The sequence below is a fragment of the Colias philodice genome, chromosome 9, assembly GCF_061535455.1.
Source record: "Colias philodice isolate Cphi_HAF_F1 chromosome 9, ilColPhil1 Martin Lab GWU primary, whole genome shotgun sequence".
In the NCBI taxonomy this organism is placed as follows: Eukaryota; Metazoa; Arthropoda; class Insecta; order Lepidoptera; family Pieridae; genus Colias; species Colias philodice.
This window is the reverse complement of record NC_143094.1, coordinates 5734050-5755216: the sequence shown is the minus strand read 5'-3', so window position 1 is coordinate 5755216 and position 21167 is coordinate 5734050. Positions and strand designations below refer to the sequence as shown.

Here is a 21167-nt window from a genome sequence, read left to right as displayed (position 1 = left end):
ACCGTAGGCAAAATTAGCGTAATACATTAAGGGGGCGCATAAAGCAAAATAACCAATCTTCTATTAGATGATACGTGTAATATGCAAGACCAAATCTAAAAAATAAAATATATATCAAACTAGATGATATGTTCAACGATTCTGTTTAATCAAAAACATAAAATATTAAAATTTACTCGATAAAAAAAAATCACCAAGTTAGCTCTAATTTTCACACTTTTACGTTTTCTACTTGACAATATGGTAATACTTATTATGATTTTTTTTTCATAAACAATTATATTAAAACATTTGCAAGATATTTGTCAGAGCATTTTGTGTAATTACTTTTAGTTTTGGTTTTATCTGCGATAAACCACTTTTGGCGCTCTTTTTTTCTCGAGATAAACGTTTGATTTTGTCACGATAAAAGTGGTTTATCGCAGATAAAACCAAAACTAAAAGTAATTACACAAAATGCTCTGACAAATATCTTGTAAATGTTTTAATATAATTGTTTATGAAAAAAAAATCATAATAAGTATTACCATGTCAAGTAGAAAACGTAAAAGTGTGAAAATTAGAGCTAACTTGGTGATTTTTTTTTATCGAGTAAATTTTAATATTTTATGTTTTTGATTAAACAGAATCGTTGAACATATCATCTAGTTTGATATATATTTTATTTTTTAGATTTGGTCTTGCATATTACACGTATCATCTAATAGAAGATTGGTTATTTTGCTTTATGCGCCCCCTTAAGTACTAGACTTGCTTGCAAAATCCGTGGCGGCTTTTCTTGAACTCGCATTCAGCGGCAGATTTTTTTTATAAGATATGAGGAAGCAACGGAGCAGACGCGTCACCTGATACTCAGTTTTTTTTATGTCAGTGCAAGTAAAGGGCCAGGTGGGCCATCTGATGTTAGTGGTCACCACCAAAAAACATACAGTAACACATACGTAAACACTAGTAACACTGACGGTGTTACAGGTGCTTTGCCGGTCTTTTATGTACAAATAAGCTCTTTTCTTGAAGGCCCCATTCCCCAACGTCGTAGTTGTTCGGGATTCGGCAACACTGCAGGTTTTAAATCGTTCCATAGCTTCAGTGATTAGCGTTGCTCATATGCTCAGGCAATAATTTAGTACATTTAAAATAACTTGCAAAAGGAACAGAATAGGACACCCGTAAGAATAAAATATAGGGACGGAAAAAATTCGTAGTACTTACTAGGGTATGATTGTATAGCCGGCTCTGTAAGAACTCTTTGAGATTGGTCTATATAGAAATAATTAATGACTCTGTTACCTTTAACTTTGATTAAAATATAATCATTAAATAGGTATCTACTAATAATAAAATTGTAGGTACAGCGTACATACAATATTATTCTTAAAATAAACTATAATTCTGAGATTATTACTTTAGTACACATGAGATATAGATTGAGCATATAGCCATAGAAATCTAAATAACAAGGCACTAGAAGTCGTAAGCGTGCGTGACCTTGTCGCCACTCAGGTGATTTGCACATCACCAGTGCATTCGTCACTGTTCAGTTGCTCTGGAGACGTATGAGTGTATACATGGTGTGTTTCAGCAATTCCCATTGCGGAAATTCTTCCACAAGTTGTAATTATACTTATAAAGGAATAATATTTCATCGGAAAATATTTTTTTTAGAAATAATGCCGTTTTTCCTTAAAATTATAGAATATTTACAAGTATTACGAGTGTCACCATAGTAATCGAAATAACAATGAATGACACAGTCGACCATTCTTATTATCACGTTTGTTCGTATTGGAGCAAAAAGTCTCATATACTTAGGGATGTTATTCTAAAATAAACCGTAAATTCGTGCGTTAGGATACATATTCAAAAGCTTAATTTAATAGATAAGTTTTTTTTTCACTAAAATCAAGCTGTCCAATAAAAGGCATAGTTTACTTGTGTGTACTGTTTAGCTTTCGGTTTGAATGTGTTGATTTTGGCGACAGCGGTTTTCATACGAATTATGACATTATAGCACTTCTATGTGTCTTGTTATTTAGATTTCTATGCATATAGCTCATGAAGTAAAGGACATTTTCTCATATACAACTTTTAAAATAAAACAAAAGTATGTATAGCCACAGTTATAGTCTTTACTTATAATATCACCGGCGGCATACAGCGAAAAACTTATTCATTTGATAGTTTTAGTATATTTTAAGCTAAGGCAATAAGTATTTAACATAACTAAGATTTTAGATAATTGCTAAAATATACAGAAATATACTTCAGATTATCCCTAAATAGAATAATTTCCTCGTCGATGGTAAATCATTTGTCGTTTGTTACACATCATTTTTTATTTTTAACATAGTTACTTGTTTAAAAATAAATTAAGTAACTATTTACATATGGATATTCAATTAAATGTATATTTGTATGGCATCCAATGTATTTTTGCTTATTTGTACTTAGGGTCAAACATAAAATTTAATTATTTTTTTGGACTTTATAGATTTTTTTTCGAATTTCATAGGCTACACTTAAAAGGGTGGAGTAGTCAGTCAGTCTTATGTATTAAAAATTTTGTTTTAGTATGGGCTCCGCTTTGTAATTTTTCTCGTATTATTATTCTATTTTTATGCTTAGCTGAAAATGTTAAAGCATAGTCTAACTAGGTATATTACTTATTGTAAATATGCTATTGCAAACTTGCTGATTTCGCCACTTTTCAGTCCTTGCTGACATTTATGTACATGTTCTTTATTGTCACCATAATAATTGTCACTTTTTGAGTTTGCATTTGGTTTATAACGATTCCATCACTATTACACGTTTTAGTATGAAAATGTTTGTTTTAACACGTTTCCTAAGTCATCTTCTACAATAATTGTTAATACTCTGCTTTTTGGAGAAAATGTAAACGGAACTAAAAATCTCTTTTCCGGAAGAACATTAGTGAATTCGTATGAATCCAAAACCATTCCACTCGTCTCATCTCTAACTTCCACAATTCTTATTCCTGCCGTCGATAATATCAACATCTTGTTTTTATCAAACTTTAATGATCTTGTTATGGCTTGTCTCTCTCTGCCGTACTCATTGTTAAACCACCTATGGTATGATAACAGAACTGCACAATTTCGGGTCCAATAAATTGAATCATTACCATTTGAACGGTTTGCATTTCTCTTAGAGTCTGACATTCTATTAGTTATAGTAGAATAAACACTAGAAGGTCTTGTTATGGGAGTAACGTTGGGACTCCGTCGAACTATATCCGATTTGGACATAGAAACAAAGTTACCAAGGGTCGTCTTACTTCGGGGTCCCAATATTCTCAAGGGTTCGGCCACATTCATAGTGACGTTTATATTTCGTTGTAAAGAAACTGTAGAATGTTGCACTGGCTTACCATTAAAATTATTCATATTGTCTTTTGTTAATGCTGATCTTTTATCTCCGACTAGAAACACACGATCTAAATTGTCGAAACCTCTGCCCATGATTCCATCTTTTGTATGTCCAAGATCAAAAGTATGACCCAATTCATGCAATACAGATCCCAATGTTGTTGCAAAACACCCTCCCCATGTTCCACGATATCCACTGTCGTCCATAAATCTTCTGGTATTGACAGGAGTGGGGTCCAACAATTTTGGCACAATGTCTGCAATAGTCGATGGCCATGTGTATAAGCAAGCTGATCCAAACAAAGCTAATCCACCTCCACCTAAAGCCGCATATGCTTCAGTGTAAGATACAATTTCGTCATGGGTAAGAGGTTTATCATTATCGGTGCCTTTAAATCTTGTACAGGAAATAAATCCTAAGAACTTTCTTTCATTACTTCCTAAGTCTGATAACATGAGTTCTCTTCCGAAATGAGTCCATAGCTCATCCTGTTTCATTTTTCGCGCTTTATTTACATTTAAGGAACTCTTAAAAACAATGCATTCGGGATTTTTATTGTTTACTTCATGTTCAAGTTGAAATGTTTTACGGCCGACACCGCTTTCATAAAGTTTTTCGGCCGTGACACTCTGTATAATCTTTGCACCAATAGCAATACGAGAGCAGGCACTCTCAATGGAGTTATCGATTTCAGGTGGACACTGAAAACAACCATCGTGGCCTTGACAGACTATAAAGACTGGTGTAACTCTCAGATTCGTCCTGCGTGGTTCGTACCTTAAAATGAGATTATTTTTTTGCACACCGTTAAATTCTAAATCAATGATGTTTTCACCTTTCTGAAGATCAATTATCATTTTAAATTCTCGGTTATATACATCCCAAAACGTCTCGATTTTGTTTCCACTGGTCGTTAGAGCACATTTTATTTTTTCATAATTATTACAAGCTCCATATGTGATAATACCTTTTAACAAAACTAAAGAATAATTTACGGTTTCACCGTGTTGAAAATTTGTAATAAATATAGAGTTTTGTTCATTTCTGTTTGGTTCATTCGTTCGGTTGTCCATTACCTGGAAATAATTTTATTATTGCATGTTATGCCATTGAAAATCTGTCATTATTGTTAAGCCTCAAAGGCTTTAAATCTTTATGTTATAATTAGGTTAAGCGTAGATATAAAATACACACATTACGTTACACTTATCAACATGACCTTCATTTAAAACATTTGCTTAAACTTTTACTAAAGCAAATGAGAACATGCCGACATTAGAAGTAAAGGTCGTCCCAAATGAATAGTTTCGCACTGAAGCATGACTCACCATGATGCAGTTAGCGTGGAGCGCGCACAACCAGCGCGACGGGAGAACTGCGGTGCGGGCGGTGCGGCGCGGTGGCGGTCGGCGGAACAGGCCAGTCGGCCGCGTGCAGCGTCGATCCTCTTCACTTCCCTTTTGCCTGATCGTCGGGATGGACACACTGCGCATGCTCGTAGATGCAGACGCACATAACACAATAACGATTGCGACGCTTTGCGATACAGACTTACTGTCTCCACTGCCACGAGGGAAATTTAAAAAGTCCGATGCAGCAAATAAATCATGAGTCACCGTTTTTAAGTGTCTTTGTTTACTTCAGCGCTCTTTATTTTAAACGGGATATCGCCAATTTTATACAGAGAAGGATTTATAATTTTGTATAGTAGATCGTGGTAGAAGTTAGAACTGAAGTTAAAGATAATGTCATCAAACATGTATCAGCTTTTCATTACGAAACATATTTTTGTTGTGTGTGAGATAATATATGTAGTGTTTTGTTAATATTTATATAATGTTGTTGTTCTTTTTAATAAGAAAAAATACTATTAATTTGACACCTAAGTAGTCCATATTTGAATTTTTTGGTATTGGAGTTATTCTATTACATAATTTCATTCTTGTCTTAAGCATATAAATTCAAGTTGTCATTGGAGCAGCACCTATCGATTATATTTATTGTTTATTTAACATAGAGAAAAGTAAGATAAAATTAAAAGCTGTGATTATAAGTATGTATATTATGCAAATGTTTCCTGTAATTCAAATACACAAAAATGCGTAAATTGCTGCACTTTTCCGTTAGGCGCTTTGTTATTCCACGAGTTAGAAATAAAATTGGATAGTAAATAATGAAAGGATTGTATTTTTATCCGACTGCGACATAATGACGGTCATGTCTCATGTAGTGCATGTGTGTACGTAGTGCACACTAAAAGTTTTGCGTTGCGGGCCAACCATAAATGTTAGAATTTTGAATGTTATATTTTTTTAACATATGAAGTCTCATTAGCTGTAGAAAAAAAAATTTGGCGGGAAGCGCTTGTCAATTGTTTTTTTATCTCAACTTGAAGTTCGTTGTCCGTAGCAAAAATGGAGCTAATACCACAGAATACATAATAGTAGCTAAACGCTACAGAACGGACACTCTCCGCCTCCCGCCAAAATTAAACTTACCTCACCCCCGCGCGATCAGACATTAAAATGGGCCATATTTTTCTGCAAGGACGATACGCAACGAAGATTGACAACATTAATCAAAAAATTGACTTAAAGTAATTTTATTATTTTGGATTTGTGATTATCGTTTTTCGTAGAAAATGGTTAGATATTGTGCTGTTTACTGTTTAGATATTGTGTATTTCATCAGAAAAACGCGATTTTTTTTTACGCTAGTCACAAATGTGCCAACCATAAAGCGTTAACACACACATTTGCAGTCTCTACAGTGTGACTGTCAAAACGATCATTTTGTATGGAGTGTCCGGGGTGTGCTAATACGAAAGAATTTTAGGGCGATGATTTTTTAAGATTTTAAAAGTTCGCTTTCTCCGAAAACTTGCACTGCTCGCCTTTAAAATACTTTTGGGAGGGAAGCACCTCAGTTGAGGACTGTAAGGCATTGATATGCTGAATTTCATCGCGGCCATGTTTCTCTCCATGATGACATTCGTGAAGGTCAACCCTCAACTGCGATCACGGAGGAAAATATGGCTACCGTCAGACGACTAATTTAAGAAAATTGCCATATCACTTATTAGGAGATTCGAGGACATTTGGGGATTGGTATGAGCCCAAGTCAGAAAAATTTACATGAACATTTCAAGGTTAGGAAGCTTTGTTGCCAGTGGATTGCTCACAAACTCACTCCAGAACAAAACGACATCGAGTAGATTGATGTAAATAAATGCTATTAAAGTACAATCACGGACATTCTAATGCTGTGTATAATATCGTAACAGGATATGAAACACGCAAAAGAACTAAAGTCACTGACATAGCCCACCGTATTAGTAAGTTGAAGTGGCGCTGGGCTGGGCATATAGCCCGCAGAACCGATGGCCGTTGGGGCAAAAAGGTTCTTGAGTGGCGACCACGTAAGTACAGGACGTCGCAGTGTGGGACGGCCTACAACGCGATGGACAGACGACCTGATCAAAGTGGCGGGGAGCCGCTGGATTCAGGCCGCTGGTGATCGGTCGTTTTGGAAATCTTTGGGGGAGGCCTATGTCCTGCAGTGGACGTCCTGAAAGGCTGGAAATGATGATGATGATGATGATATGAAACATGAATATATTGTTATATTCCAGAAAGAAATTACCAATAATTAATTTTGGGTGTTTGAAAGTGACAGCAAACCAACAAAATTGAGGGAGGCGAGAAGGGTCGACAAACAAATGATTGCGTTTTTTTTCTCTAAGACGGGTTCTGTCTGTACTATCCCACTTGAGCAACAAAATACTGTTAATGCTGAGTCATACACTACTATTTGTTTGCCCATTGTCTTAGAAAAAATGAGGGAAAAGCGATCTAGAAGTTGCACCATGACAGTGCTTCGGCGCACACCGCGAACAAAACAAAGTCATTTTTAGTTTCTGAAAACATAGAGCACGTGACCCATGCCGCACGCAGTCTTTACCTAGCACCGTGCGATTTCTTCGTTTTCCCAAAAATCTAAGATTCAATGAGTGGTTCGACATTTACGTGGCCAGAAGAGGCCGCGAATGCTTTCAAACAGCACGCAGAAAACATACCCTCGGACCAATGGTCCTCATGTTTCCAGAAATGGTTTGAACGGATGAAAAAGTGTTTTAAATGTAACGGAGAATACTTTAAAAAGGAGTAAATATAATATTACTCAAATAAATTGTTTTACATATGCGTTACGCAAAACTTTCAGTGTGGCCCACGTATATATTATATTTCTTCGGCAACCTTGTCGGACTTTTATGTGAGTGGTGTCAATAGATTAGATACATAAAAATACAAAATTAATGATTTTAAAAGTAATTTGAAAAAAACATATTGTCAAAATGTATTAGTGTTGTATCAACATAAAGATTTTTAAGGGTAATTACGAATATATATTATATGGGAGGTCCGGGTGTGGGTGTGTGACCAATGACCATATGAGTAACTGCCAGTTCTCTATAGAAGTAACAAATAATATCCTCCTTTTTTGAAGTCGTTTGAAAGAACGTGCATTATAGTTACTTTGTAAGTACGATGATCGAGGTGTTATTCCAAACAAATTAGCAATAATTTAAGTTTAGCGATATCGGTGGTATCATAAGATATAGGTACCTTTTTTCATTTTTCATTCTTCCTCGTAATAGTTCATTTTATTTATAAATACTCCAGACTTTATTCAAAAAATATATACTTACTTACTTATTTCGTTTTAATTCTATATTTATGCAAGCTTTGAAGTATTGAAGTGTCCGAAGCAGGCGCTAAGGGAGGGTTTTTTAGTTATACTATCTACTAGTATAGTATTATATATAATAAAATTATTATCTAGTTATACCTAGTTCTGGTTTTTAGTCAATGTTCAACAGTTATAATACTTTATTTTGCTATGTCTTTGTTTGCAACCATCCTTTCTCTGCGGTGCTTATTTTTTCCGAGTTGATAATTTCAAGTCTTTTACCTTAGATTATGGATTGGTCGGAGACCAATCCTTAATCTAAGTCTTTTACATAAACATAAACAACATCAACCAATGTAGGTACATCAACCAATCTTCAAGGAGTTGATACTTGATAGTGTTTAATGACGGCAATCACGATTCACGATCTTTTCGATACAACTTTGAAACACTCAATAGGTACCTACTATAAGAATTCGTTACTGAAATTGTTACTCCATACAATAATTAAATTTACTATAGGAATAAGAAATGAATTTTATGCCAATTTTATGCAAAAACTCACAATTCTGTTTCTTAAAATATTCCGACACTAAAATATTAGCATACTTAATTTGTAGAGTCAAATGATTGTGATGATTAAAAAAACTTTTTTATTCTCTATGTTTAAAAATAAGAAGTTTATTCGGTCAAGAAACAATGAAACATGATCTCTGATCAAGTCTCTGATGATAAAAGGGGATCGCCATATTTAATCAGCAATCACTTTCAGTGTAGATAATTTTAATAAATACAAAAGCTCTATATAGGTATAGCAATTTAAGATTGTTCACTAATTAGGGGGTATAATCTCCAAGCCAAATATCATCATAATAAAATATAATACATAATATTAAAATATGTAGGTACTAAATAAAAAGTACTTAATTCGTTTAAAATGGACGCAACTTAATACAGCATGCGAAAGCCTTTCCCTTACATATCTATAATTTATTTCGAGAAATATACAAAGACCTTACAAAGACAATATGTTTATGATGGTTGTTGTTTAGCTGTTTCCATACCATTTTTTTCCGAGAATTCAGCATGAAAGTCTTGCAGTTCAGCATGAAAGCGTAACAGATAGAAAGCCCAGATATACTTTCACATTTAAAGGTACCATTAGTATTTCAATTAAACGTATAAAATGAAAAAAAAAGAGCAGATGTCGTGTTGTTTGGTTTTTATTACATCGCTAAGATTCGTTACATTCGTTTTAGTTCTGGATGTGAGATTAGATTTTCAAAATCTTTTAAGTATATTAAATTCAAAATTCAAAAAACTTTACCATCAAAGTATATTATGCAGTTTAAAAAATCTTTAAGCAGTTTCAGAATAATCTGAAAACGTAAATACATTTTCGTTTTCAGAATAAGAGTATGCACACAGTATGCATAATAATTTAATAACATTGTGTTAACTAGGTAGTCATTTTGCAATTCTTAGTATTCTTTGTGAATACCGAAAATATTTTTCTTGCTCTGGCTACATTCAAATAGTTGATTAATCAATTAATCATACGCGGAAATTTAGAATCTGCACGCATACCGATACATAGGTAGGTACCTACGGTACGATAGTTATTCTATTTTTCCCAGTAGACATATTATCCTGTTTTCATCATGTATGAACGATCTTAATACGTCGCATGTCCCAAAATAGACCTTAAGTATCAAAACTATGCACATCATGGACATAAACTTTATCGAGTTCTAAATCGTGTTAGATAATATTATGTTGGTTTATGGTACGGCCAGTGAGGTGAATAAACTTTCCTTGGCGTGTGTTGCCAAGTGAGATTATCCGATGACGTTGGTATGATGATGAGTCGGGTGCAGGAAGTGGACAGGGCAGCAGGAGCCGGTCGTTGTCCCACTGAACGCAGCACTTTCGCTTTTATCGGAGAACGAACCCGGCCCATTACTACCGCACTCACGCGGTTACACCATCACGCAGGTCGGTTTTGGCTACGTTTGTCGTATCGGTATGCATACTAATGCCACTTTATTAGGATTGTGATGGTAAGATTTCTCTTTGGTGCATGGCGTGAACCTACTGCTGTGCAATTGCTATTTAGTCAATATATGGATTGATCATATATAATTATGAATATTATTCAAATTGTTTTTTTTAGATCGATAATATGCGCCTTTGCATTCACACGTTTGACTGTCCAAAATATGTTAACAAAAATTGTATGATGTTAGATACATTAGATAGCGTTTTGCATTTTTTTTTCAGTCTTTATTTCTGGAATTTTCTAAATAAAATTTTATTGTTAACAACAATAAAATGAATTTATTAAAATATGAATCATTATAACTGAGTCGTAATAGTAAACATACGTCTTAAGTCTAGAGTTACCTGAATGGTAAATAATATCGGCTATTATGTATTCATGCTATGAAAATTACTTCAAATGATATAGCTATTAAAATAAGTGATAAATTATTAAATAAATTATATAGTATTGTAGTAAATAACGTTTATTATTCGTATATTAATTAATTTTATACTGCGACCTTTGTGGTGCGCTGCTTGTATGATAACTCATTGATCAAAACCAAGTATATCGAAACCACTTTAGATCGGAATTAATTAGGCCTTTGGTATTTTCCCATTTGAGTCAATATTATTACAAAATAATTTTGAAGTACGCAGTTAATAAAATGGCGTATTGGAATCTGCCTATGTTATAATTTATATCTTGTGTAAAGTACTTTATGTACGAAGTATAAAAATTTCAATGAAGCTTCAGTAAAATTATTTGAATAAACTTTACTGAAACTTATAGAACCTTATTGAAACCTGATTGGTTATATTGGACAATTAATTTTACATTTAATAAGTACTAATACTAGTCTTTGTTCACATACGTATATTATTTTTACTACCTATTGGTGTACCTTTTAATTGGCGTAGCTTAGTATTTATTCATCTCAAAAATTGTATCACTAGCTGTAAGGTACCTTATCATAAATAAATAAATAAATAACGCAATAAGCGTCAAACTTCCGACGCATTTCACTAATCATCTCATGTAGAGCATAATCTCAGATTTTTGGACAACAATAATTAATACAATACCAATAGAGAACCTCCTTCAGGGATTGGATAATTGAGTTAAATTAAGAAGACCTCATATACACCGAACAAAACTTAGGAACTTTCTTCTTTCTGTAGAGCATACATAGTTAAGTTGGGCGACAGATTATGCGTAAGGGCCCAGGGTTGCAGCGTTTCGTAGGTTCGTGTCCAACATTTCGAAACGCTGGGCTTTGTTAATAATAATGAAGATCTGCGTAGTTTCATCACAGTGCGCTTGTTGAATAATAACGTCCGGTTGAATGAACCATTGCATCGTGTCCTTGTTTTCTGTGATTTTCCATGGCGGACTGTCGTGGCACGTGCTTAACAATCAGATCTTGGCATACCTTTTGGTACTTACACAGATATCGAAGCCATTCTCACGTGCATCTTGTACAACTGATTTGTATGCAAGATAATACTGCACGTTAATTAATGCTCGATTAGATACATCTACAGAGTACATTGCCTAGACTTACTGCGCATATGTAATGAATATGGTCGCGCTGCAATGCCAATTGTACAAGGTGTCGTTAAGTGAAGATCATTGTGATATTCTAACCATTTATATTAAATTTCAGCTCCTTAACAACGTAGATAATAAATATCAATTTTCCAATTAAGCATTTTTAGTAAAAGAAAACAAAATAAAAAATAATAAATCCATGGAGCTTTGAGTCACATGACAATATTTTCTTTCAGTTTTATTACTGCTTAAAGTGTATAGTAGAAATTAATTTACCGGTAAAGCAACCCTTTCTTTAGCAGAGTGAAATCTTTTAAATTGTGTGGGTTTTACACCAGAAATCATAAATAAGTGAGAGCAGAAAGCATTATGTAATTTTAATAACGATCCTTAATTGAGTTAAAAGAAAGTTATAATCCCACTTCGTTATGATACGGAAAAAGTCATTAAGATATAAAACTGATTAAAAAAATTAAAATAATTGAAGAAATTCCTTCAGTTACACGTAAATACTGCATTATGAATACTCTAGTTTTGTAATAATATGTAAGTACATCATAATTATGAATATATTCACGAGTTCTTTAACATAACTAATTCATATACAAAACTCGAAGCAGATTTGTACATAATTTAAATTGGAGATCGGTTAAAAGTGTTACGCATTTTAACTGGTAGCATCCATTTAAACACGTCAATTTTTCGAGAGATCAGAATGATAAATAATTGTAAAACTTGTTCTGTGAACATAGTGAGATCGATAGTAATAATAATTTGACACAGCCTAGAGGCACATTTTGTTGCTAAGCTCTTAGTAGAGCAGTGGAACACTATTCTGTTATGTTTTTAATACGGTTATTTTTTTGACAGACGAAGTTGTCGGGTTTAAGTGGAGCCCTTCGGTGTTTTGATTTACTTTTTCTTTATAATGTAAACACTTTTTTACTCTATGCTTTTAAAAACGTTCTAACTTCTACCTAGTTAACTATCTGGCCAATGTGCGTTGCTTTTTGGTGATAAATATTTAAAAATATTTAAACTATACTCTAAATACTATATATTACTACTTTAAAAAATCATTGAATATTTTGAAATCACATAAAATGTAGTATACATATTTCAAGTTCTTTACAACATCAGAGACTCAAATTATAATGCAATCAGATATTATAATCAGAAGTCAAATTTAAAATGAATTATTATTATTTTGAAAGAGGGAAGATAAAGTGAAATTATACATAACCTTAGAAATACAGAGTTAACAGTTTATTTTGCAATGATAGCTTATTTTCCTACAAAAATGATTACTCAACCATTGATGTGCAATTATCTTTTTAATCGCTAGTATTCGTATAGTTGATTTTTTTTTCAGAAATCAATCAGTCTAACTGTATTAATAGAAGAATATCACGAACTCGTACACGTGAGATCGGTAGGTATTCGCCTCAGTAACAATAGCTGCTTGCCTACTACCTGACCTAATCGCATCGGCCATACAACATCCGCTCAAGAAACTGACCACTCATACTGAATATGAAATATACGCAGTTTAATGTGTCACTTTTTGTCAGAAGTAAGCATTTTCGAGTTCGGTCGTTGACCCTAGAATTGCGTAGGCTAGCTACTTTCTCTTGATGTTGGGGCAAAGCGGGGCACGGTAGGGAGGCGTGAAGGGGGTCCTGCCAAAATAAGTACGTGAAAGGCTGCGTAGCCATGCCTTTGGATAGCTACCAATGAGGCGGCTCGAGGCCTACTACTAATCTACTCTCGAAAGGCAATGTTCTGTAAGGTGTTATACCTTAATTCCTTAAGAATTGAAAAAGCATTTCTTTGTGTAGCATGTTGATCAGCTTCTTCGCAAGCAATCAATTGAGTAACCGAGGTCGGTGAACTTAAGGTTAAGTAGCTGCTTCATTGCGAATCCGAAGACGATTTTGGTAACCCGAGGCGAGTTCTTAAAGAGTTGTATAAGCGCTGTAACGCTTTCTACGGCTTGTAATCAGAATAAGCAAAGAAGTGAGCGGAGAAATTTTCAACGTATAACGGCATACTGTATGGAGAATAAATGCTGATAAAATGTAACAGATATTTTACAATTATTGAATTTATATGAAGCTTTTTTTGTAAAGACACTTACAACATGATATCCATTTTCGCCATTCGCCAAGCAGAGTTGTTTTAACATAAATTGTGCCACTGTTTTCATTATATGTGTCCCTGTTTAAGGCTAGTCACAATAATTGTAAACATGATTATGTCTTGGTTATTTTGGGTTGATAAGCAAATATTTCCTGATTAATTTGTAAATATTATTTCTATCGTAAAAAGGTTTAAGTATGTTATTCCTTGTAAAAAAATAAAACAAATTCAATTGGCAGGAAACATTGATAGTATTTTTTAAAAACATCTCTATCTTATTATTTTATTTAAAATAAATACATACACTTCATAGACATATTATTTGAAAGAGTGTATGCGAAAGTCTCTGTTATAATATATAATCAAAGTTGTTTCTTGTATTACAGAGCAATGCTCAATCATGCCAGGACTATAAAACAATCCAATCTGACGCTCATTCAATAACTTTATATAACGTGTGATTATAACGTTTATGGCTTAAGTTTTATAATTTATTCCAAGTTAATTCCCATGCACGGTTTATGTGGATCACGTTGCGGTCGCGTTGCGCTGAAACGCATGTTACGAAAAGCATCGCCGGCGCCACAGGAATACCAATCGAGCTGAATTGGGCGCCTTACAAAGGTCGAAGGCAAAATGGTTTATAAAAAATTGCGAAACATCTACATAAAAAGAGTTGGCACATTGGACGTGCTTACGGCGCCCCGTTCTCTCTTTTGAAGGTTACACCGCGAAGTTGTGCGTGTGTGTACCGTTAAAACAAAACTGTCATAATTTCGAAGACCTAGTTTACCAACGATAATGTAACTGTATACATATGAAACGCGACTACGGCGGTTTTTGGTATGAATCTTTCACATAACCATGTACTGGGATCCGGACTTGTTCTGTGAAACTTGAATAAATGTTGCCTTTAATAAAGTTTGCACTGAAATAATTTTATATGGTTTCAGAAATGTGCTCAGCGTATTAATATATTTTAACAAAATAGGCAAGTTTTGATGTACTACGGGTTCGTAGTCGCGTTGTCTACGATGCGCTGCGTAGTACCGAGTACGCAGCCGCTAGCCGCCGCAACTCCGGCGCGGGCGCTAGCGTGTGGTGGTTCGCGGTCGGGTGTCGTATTTCTAGAGCATTGAACCTCTGCAACCTTGTGCGTTGAGTCCAACCGCTCTCCGTACGCTGACGCAACCGCTTCAGCCCCTTCTCCAATTCTACTATTCACATAATTATCCCTTTAGGGCATATCCATTCTTTATCGACAACAATGAATGATTATTAAGCACCCTTTAATCGGCTTTTGAAAGGTTGCAGTTAATTGAAGGCGATTATTTGCGGAACGTGATAAGATACGATCGGATGTATAGTTTAAATAACATTTATTATACTTAACGCTTGGCCTGAAAAATCTAATTTATAAACGTTACATTTTATTAGCGATAATAAAAGTGTATCGTTCGCGTTATATTTGCTGTTATTTGTTTTAAGTTGGATGTGATAAACGGCGTACCCATTGAGAGCGTTAACAAGTATGCAAGCGCTAAGTAGTATCGGTGAACCGCAAATAGTCCGCGAGAAGTGCGAATCGGTCGCGGGGCTACAATTGACGGCTGCCCGAGAGCGTTGCGAGGTGACGCTTACGTAAACAGCTGACATAACCGAGTCGACGACCGCTCTTGCGCAACCACCGCCGAACCCGCAACCCCACGCACCGCACCTCCTAGCCGCTCACGGTCCGATCCCCCACCGCCATGAAAATTACCTAATTGTAACCAAAATGCGTCAAAAGGACACTGGTTTAACGCCCGCGTTACCACATCGGCAATCATTGGAGCAACAACCTCAGCGAACTCAATTCTAACATTTAACTTGCGTTCATCTCGTTTAACATTTACTATGCAAAACTGCTGTGAATGTGTGACTATTTAATTTGTAAATGCTAGAACTTCGACATCGTTGCGACGTACTTATGATCACAAGATGACACTATGAAATAAATGCAAGGACTAAATTATGTACTATATGTAATTAAAAAAAAATGATACAGCGTGTGCTAAAATATGCGAGCGCTTGCAAATTCTGTGCAGGTTGTAGGAACTTCGATGCCGTATCGGTCGCGAACGCATTTGTGGGTATGCAAGTGACGTATAGGTATGGAACAGTTATCCTTAGTGAACGAAAGTGAAAACTAAATGCGGGTATGGTCATTGACCCCATGCGGGTCGTCGACCGGACCGAACTGCAAAGGCCGTTTGTAAGTAGAGGCCATGTACATATAACATTTACCAATGATGTGGACGCGCCCTGACCAAACGTGCACGCATCGGTAATGCACTCAACATTCCATTTATTTTATGAACCGTTTTTATTAATAAAAGTGAACGTAATATGGACCCTCAAAATTTCTTCTATTTATTCAAACAATCGTAAGTGTTAAATCACCCAGTCGTTAATCTATACGCGTACTCTTCTTAGTCGTAAAATAAAAATTCAGTGAAAGTTACACGTAGAAGCTATTAGCTAAGTTTTTTTTACGATAATGTTGTTTTATCAATGTTTAACACATACTATTACGTTATTACCTACGTCGAACAAGGTATTAATGTTATGATTACGAAGTTAAAAAGCTCGAACTTCTTTCAGTATAAGAAAATTGGTTATAGGCAGCATTAGTTTTGTAAAAATTAATACTTTTGTTCTAAATCCAAATATTCAATTAAGAGCCTATGCATGTTTTTTGCAATACAAAGCAAATCATAAAATAGCAACCAAGTTTTTTTTTAAATTTCAGTATATTTATATCTGTAATTGAACTGATGTATGATAGTTTTTTAATATTAAAAAATAAACGTTCAAATGTAATTATTCTATTATCAACAAAATTGCACAATAGCATCCATACACACCTCGGCCATAATATTATATGCTATAAATAAGAAGAAAAGTTGAAATTTTTGACGAACTCGTAGAAATATTTGATGCCACGGCAACATCGCAACTAGGACGCGATTACACCAAACGGGTTTTGGCTTTTTGTTCATGGATATTCGGAACAGAAGAGAGAAATTTGGTGAATATAGTAGTACTAAAGAGGACACGGTTACAAAGGAATCTTCGCTTCACATACTCGCTCACTGTTACTGTGTAGAGATTGGAGAGTGAGTGAAATATGCCGCTTAAAACCTTGGTCAAAGTAACTTGCTCTATCTGGTACTTAAACGTTACAATGTAAGCTTTGTGTATCTAGATGCTAATAAATCGTTTAATTATTTATGGCTCTACTTACACGGCAGGTAACTGGAACTTCTTGACTGTTAGATATTTTATGTCTTAGTCACCTGAAGTTATACATAATTATAATCATGGTGGTTACTATATGTACTCACAAGAATTATTTTAAAGTTCTTGTAGCAATAAAAGTTTATTATATCAATACATTAAATATTTTGAAAGAATCCCTATTGCAATACCGCAAGTTTCCAAAAAAGAATGCATGCAAGGATCAGTAACATCGGCCGCTTTTCAATCTTTACAACATTCAACTCGTACAATGTAAATAGATCGCAAATCGCAATATACCCACCGATTCATTAAACGGTTTTACACAGATAAGATATTCGGCGACATGAGTTACACGACATGTCCATAGTTGGGTAAAGAAATGCTCAAATTGCTGATTATATTTTCGAAAGCACAGCGAGTCCTTATGTAAGAGTTCAACGTGATACTTCGTGGAGCCGTCGCAGGCCGTTCTGCGGGCCACTTTCCTTCTGACCAAATATTTGCTTAACAACGTTTCATAAAGTATCCCTACGATAAGCGAACACGATTCAACATTCGACATTGTGTAAATGGAAACTCACCAGGCAATAATATTAGCGTTTAATACCTCGCATCGCAACGTTTATTAAATATGTCGTGTCAAAGTTTATGATAGGCGAAGGCATTTCAGTTCTCATTCATGCAATAAAATAGTGAAAGCAATATCCCGGGGAGAATCGTGATACAGGTTCTAGAGTTTTGTAGGTCATTCTAGATGTTAGAACGTTTCCTACCTTAATGCCACAAGTGAGTAGCTCTTGTGAAACGTTTGCTTTGTTATGTTTGTTGTGCTGCCGAGCAAATGTGCCGCGATATATTCGTCCATTTGCTTAAATATTTCAAACTAAGTAAACTAATCGTAAACAGAATCCATCGAAATCTGTGCTATTTGAATAAAAAATAGAATCTCTTAATTTTTGCTTCTATTAAGAAATATTCATCGTATTAGATAGGCAAATAGAAAATAATCTATATTAATATGTATTATAAAGAGCAAAGGTTTGTAATTATGTATGTATGTATGGTTTTCACGCATAAACTACTGGACCGATTTCAAAAATTTTTTTCATTAGAAAGCTGCATCTTCACTGAGCAACATATTATATTGCATTTTAAAAAAAAATTAGAGATCCTTACCAAACATGCAATAATGTGGTGGCAAATAATAAAGGTGTAAAAAATTCCTTAATAAAAATTGTGTCATCGCGTGCGCTGCGGAATCTATTGAAGATAGAACAAAAAAATGTTCTACAGTATAATACATAGAATGGATCAATATCTACAAGAAAGTCCGCGATACCATATTATGTCCATCTTCAGAAGTTATGTTACTACAACAACTTTTTTACGTTTTCAAAGTAAATAGAAGTGCCGCGTTGTCACGGCATCACGTGTGAACGGGTGGACCGATTTCGATAATTCTTTTTTTATTATATTCCTGGAACTACGATGGTTCTATGTAGAGAAAACGGGCGCAGCCGGGGCGGACCGCTAGTATGATATATTATTTTCTATTTGCCTATCTTTGTTCTTTTGTACACAATTAGCTTTCTTTTTTTAGGGTTCCGTAGCCAAAATGGCAAAAACGGAACCCTTATAGTTTCGTCATGTCCGTCTGTCCGTCTGTCCGTCTGTCCGTCTGTCACAGCCGATTTACTCGGAAACTATAAGTACTACAGTGATGAAATTTGATGGGAATATGTGTTGTATGAACCGCTACAAAAATATGACACTAAATAGTAAAAAAAAGAATTGGGGGTGGGGCCCCCCATACATGTAACTGAGGGATGAAATTTTTTTTTTCGATGTACATACCCGTGTGGGGTATCAATGGAAAGGTCTTTTAAAATGATATAAAGTTTTCTAAAAAACATTTTTCTTAAAGTGAACGGTTTTTGAGATATCAGCTCTCAAAGTCGTAAAAAGTATGTCCCCCCCCCTCTATTTTTATAACTACGGGGTATAAAATTCTAAAAAAAATAGAGGTGATGCATGCTAATTAACTCTTTCAACGATTTTTGGTTTGATCAAAGTATCTCTTATAGTTTTTGAGATAGGTTGATTTAACTGTAATTTATTATATTTGCTGCTACGGAACCCTTTGTGCGCGAGCCCGACTCGCACTTGGCCGGTTTTTTTGTTTTAATTTCATAGAATATTATGTTTGAACAATTACACAGTATTATAGATAATCTAGTTGTATTATGAATTGATAGAGGCTAGTTTTTTGATATTATATCTATAATCTTTAGGTTATAGCAAAAATACAAATACGAATAATCGTAAACATTCCTAGCTCTATGTCACATATATTTTATAGCGTGTGTGTGACACTTATCACAGACAATCAAGGGCCCTACTCAGCTATTATATCTAGCATCCAAAGGATGTTTATGTTCGTAGATCACCGCAGTGTGTCGAGTATCATTCGAAGAAGAATCTCGCATTGACAGCTGCCACACCATCGGCCCGGTCGTCGACCTCCGGCTTCGCTTTACATTTGGCGAACAATGATTTGGAGTGGCGAGGTGAACGACCGCGCTCGGAGGGGCTGAGCGTGGGCAGTTATTGACCCATATTGGTAGTGAAATGTAGATCAGTGGGCGAGAGCGGCGAAATTTGCTGCGGAGTCGAGAGTCTGCGCACGGAACGACCGGCGCGGGCGTCGCATGCGCTCGCGCGCCGCGGCCGTGCCAGCGCTGCGAACGGCCCGCCTCGCTATGCATTGGTTAATAGCTTTTACATTGTATCAGATACGGGACTTCAGCATACACGATAATATAGACCTCATATTATATTATGTACCAGTAATCCAAGATATCTAAAACATATATATGATCCTTATTTACATTTTACACAGCATCAACAGACGATTGTTTTGTTTGAAAAATATTTTTATTATAATGTGTTTTAACATAAGCCTCATTTAGGCTTATATTTTTCATACTTGCTAATTTTATTAGATCACAAAAACATATCTATTAGCAATAACAACCTAACAACAGTACAAAATTCTTCGCAACTGGAATTGTAACTTACGGATTTAATTAGAAAACTGTGTCATATTCTGAACAATTGCTTCCTAAGCACTGTAAATTGTATGCGTAAGTCTTATTATATGCCTATCATTAGATGACTAAATTTGTCTACTACTATTACTATTTTATTTGTGCTGAATGATCAGAATTGAGATGTGCTAACATTTTAACATTTTTGTTTATAAAATCATACTCGTAAATAATTAATGTTGACAGGGCTGTTATTAAATTATTTGCAGTTGACAAAATTTTAATCGTTTAATCATTTTATTAAATATGTCTTTATTTTTCATATATTATTAATTTTTTTATTCGATCAGATTTGCCTGATATTTTCATGTTGGTATATAATTGACTTTTATAATTACCTAATGTAATTTAAAAAATTAAGGTATATTATATATAGTCAGGCTAAGGTATCATTAGCTTCCATCGCAGGAATAAATGCCTAAATTAAACTAACGTCGATAAGAAATAATTGATACAACAATTTAATATGTAATGTTTTTATGAATGTAATGTATGTTGCTCAAAGGTAAAAGGTTAATACTTAAATGCTACGACTTCAGCCATTATAGTAAATCCGCCCTTTCCGGGTAATTACCACACGAAGGAAAGATTAGGTTTTGTTCACGCTCGTCACGAACCGAAGCAAATTCTGAACAATATATGAACTGTTGAAACTTATTTGAATGACATTTATTTTAAAGGTAAGCAGTATTAGACCGGGAGATACTGACACAAAATTTCGAGTCATTTGTATCAGGATGGCGGTTCTACAGGGTTCTTAGTACGCAATGACAAAAAGAATAAAACCGGCCAAGTGCGAGTCGGGCTCGCGCACAAAGGGTTCCGTAGCAGCAAATATAATAAATTACAGTTAAATCAACCTATCTCAAAAACTATAAGAGATACTTTGATCAAACCAAAAATCGTTGAAAGAGTTAATTAGCATGCATCACCTCTATTTTTTTTAGAATTTTATACCCCGTAGTTAT

General features: G+C 34.7%; 1 protein-coding gene across 2 annotated transcripts; it reads right to left on the bottom strand.

The window, feature by feature from the left end:
- Positions 1-24: 24 nt before the first annotated feature.
- On the bottom strand, positions 25-4898 carry LOC149485806 (uncharacterized). 2 transcript variants are annotated; one of them, XM_089699099.1, is made up of 2 exons: positions 4719-4898; positions 25-4466 (listed from the first exon to the last, which is right to left on the bottom strand). In XM_089699099.1, exons 1-2 carry the CDS (start codon positions 4881-4883, stop codon positions 2814-2816), a joined length of 1818 nt encoding a protein of 605 aa, XP_089555225.1. In that variant the 5' UTR covers positions 4884-4898; the 3' UTR covers positions 25-2813. The 2 variants fall into 2 exon arrangements, with proteins under 2 accessions (XP_089555225.1, XP_089555226.1); XM_089699100.1 differs by lacking the exon at positions 4719-4898 and adding an exon at positions 4585-4698.
- Positions 4899-21167: the final 16269 nt, after the last annotated feature.

Coding starts and splice junctions, on each gene's coding strand:
- LOC149485806 (XM_089699099.1), bottom strand. CDS start 4,883: ATGCGCAGTGTGTCCATCCCGACGATCAGGCAAAAGGGAAGTGAAGAG. Junction 4,467..4,718: donor TCCACGCTAACTGCATCATG/GTGAGTCATGCT, acceptor AATTATTTCCAG/GTAATGGACAACCGAACGAA.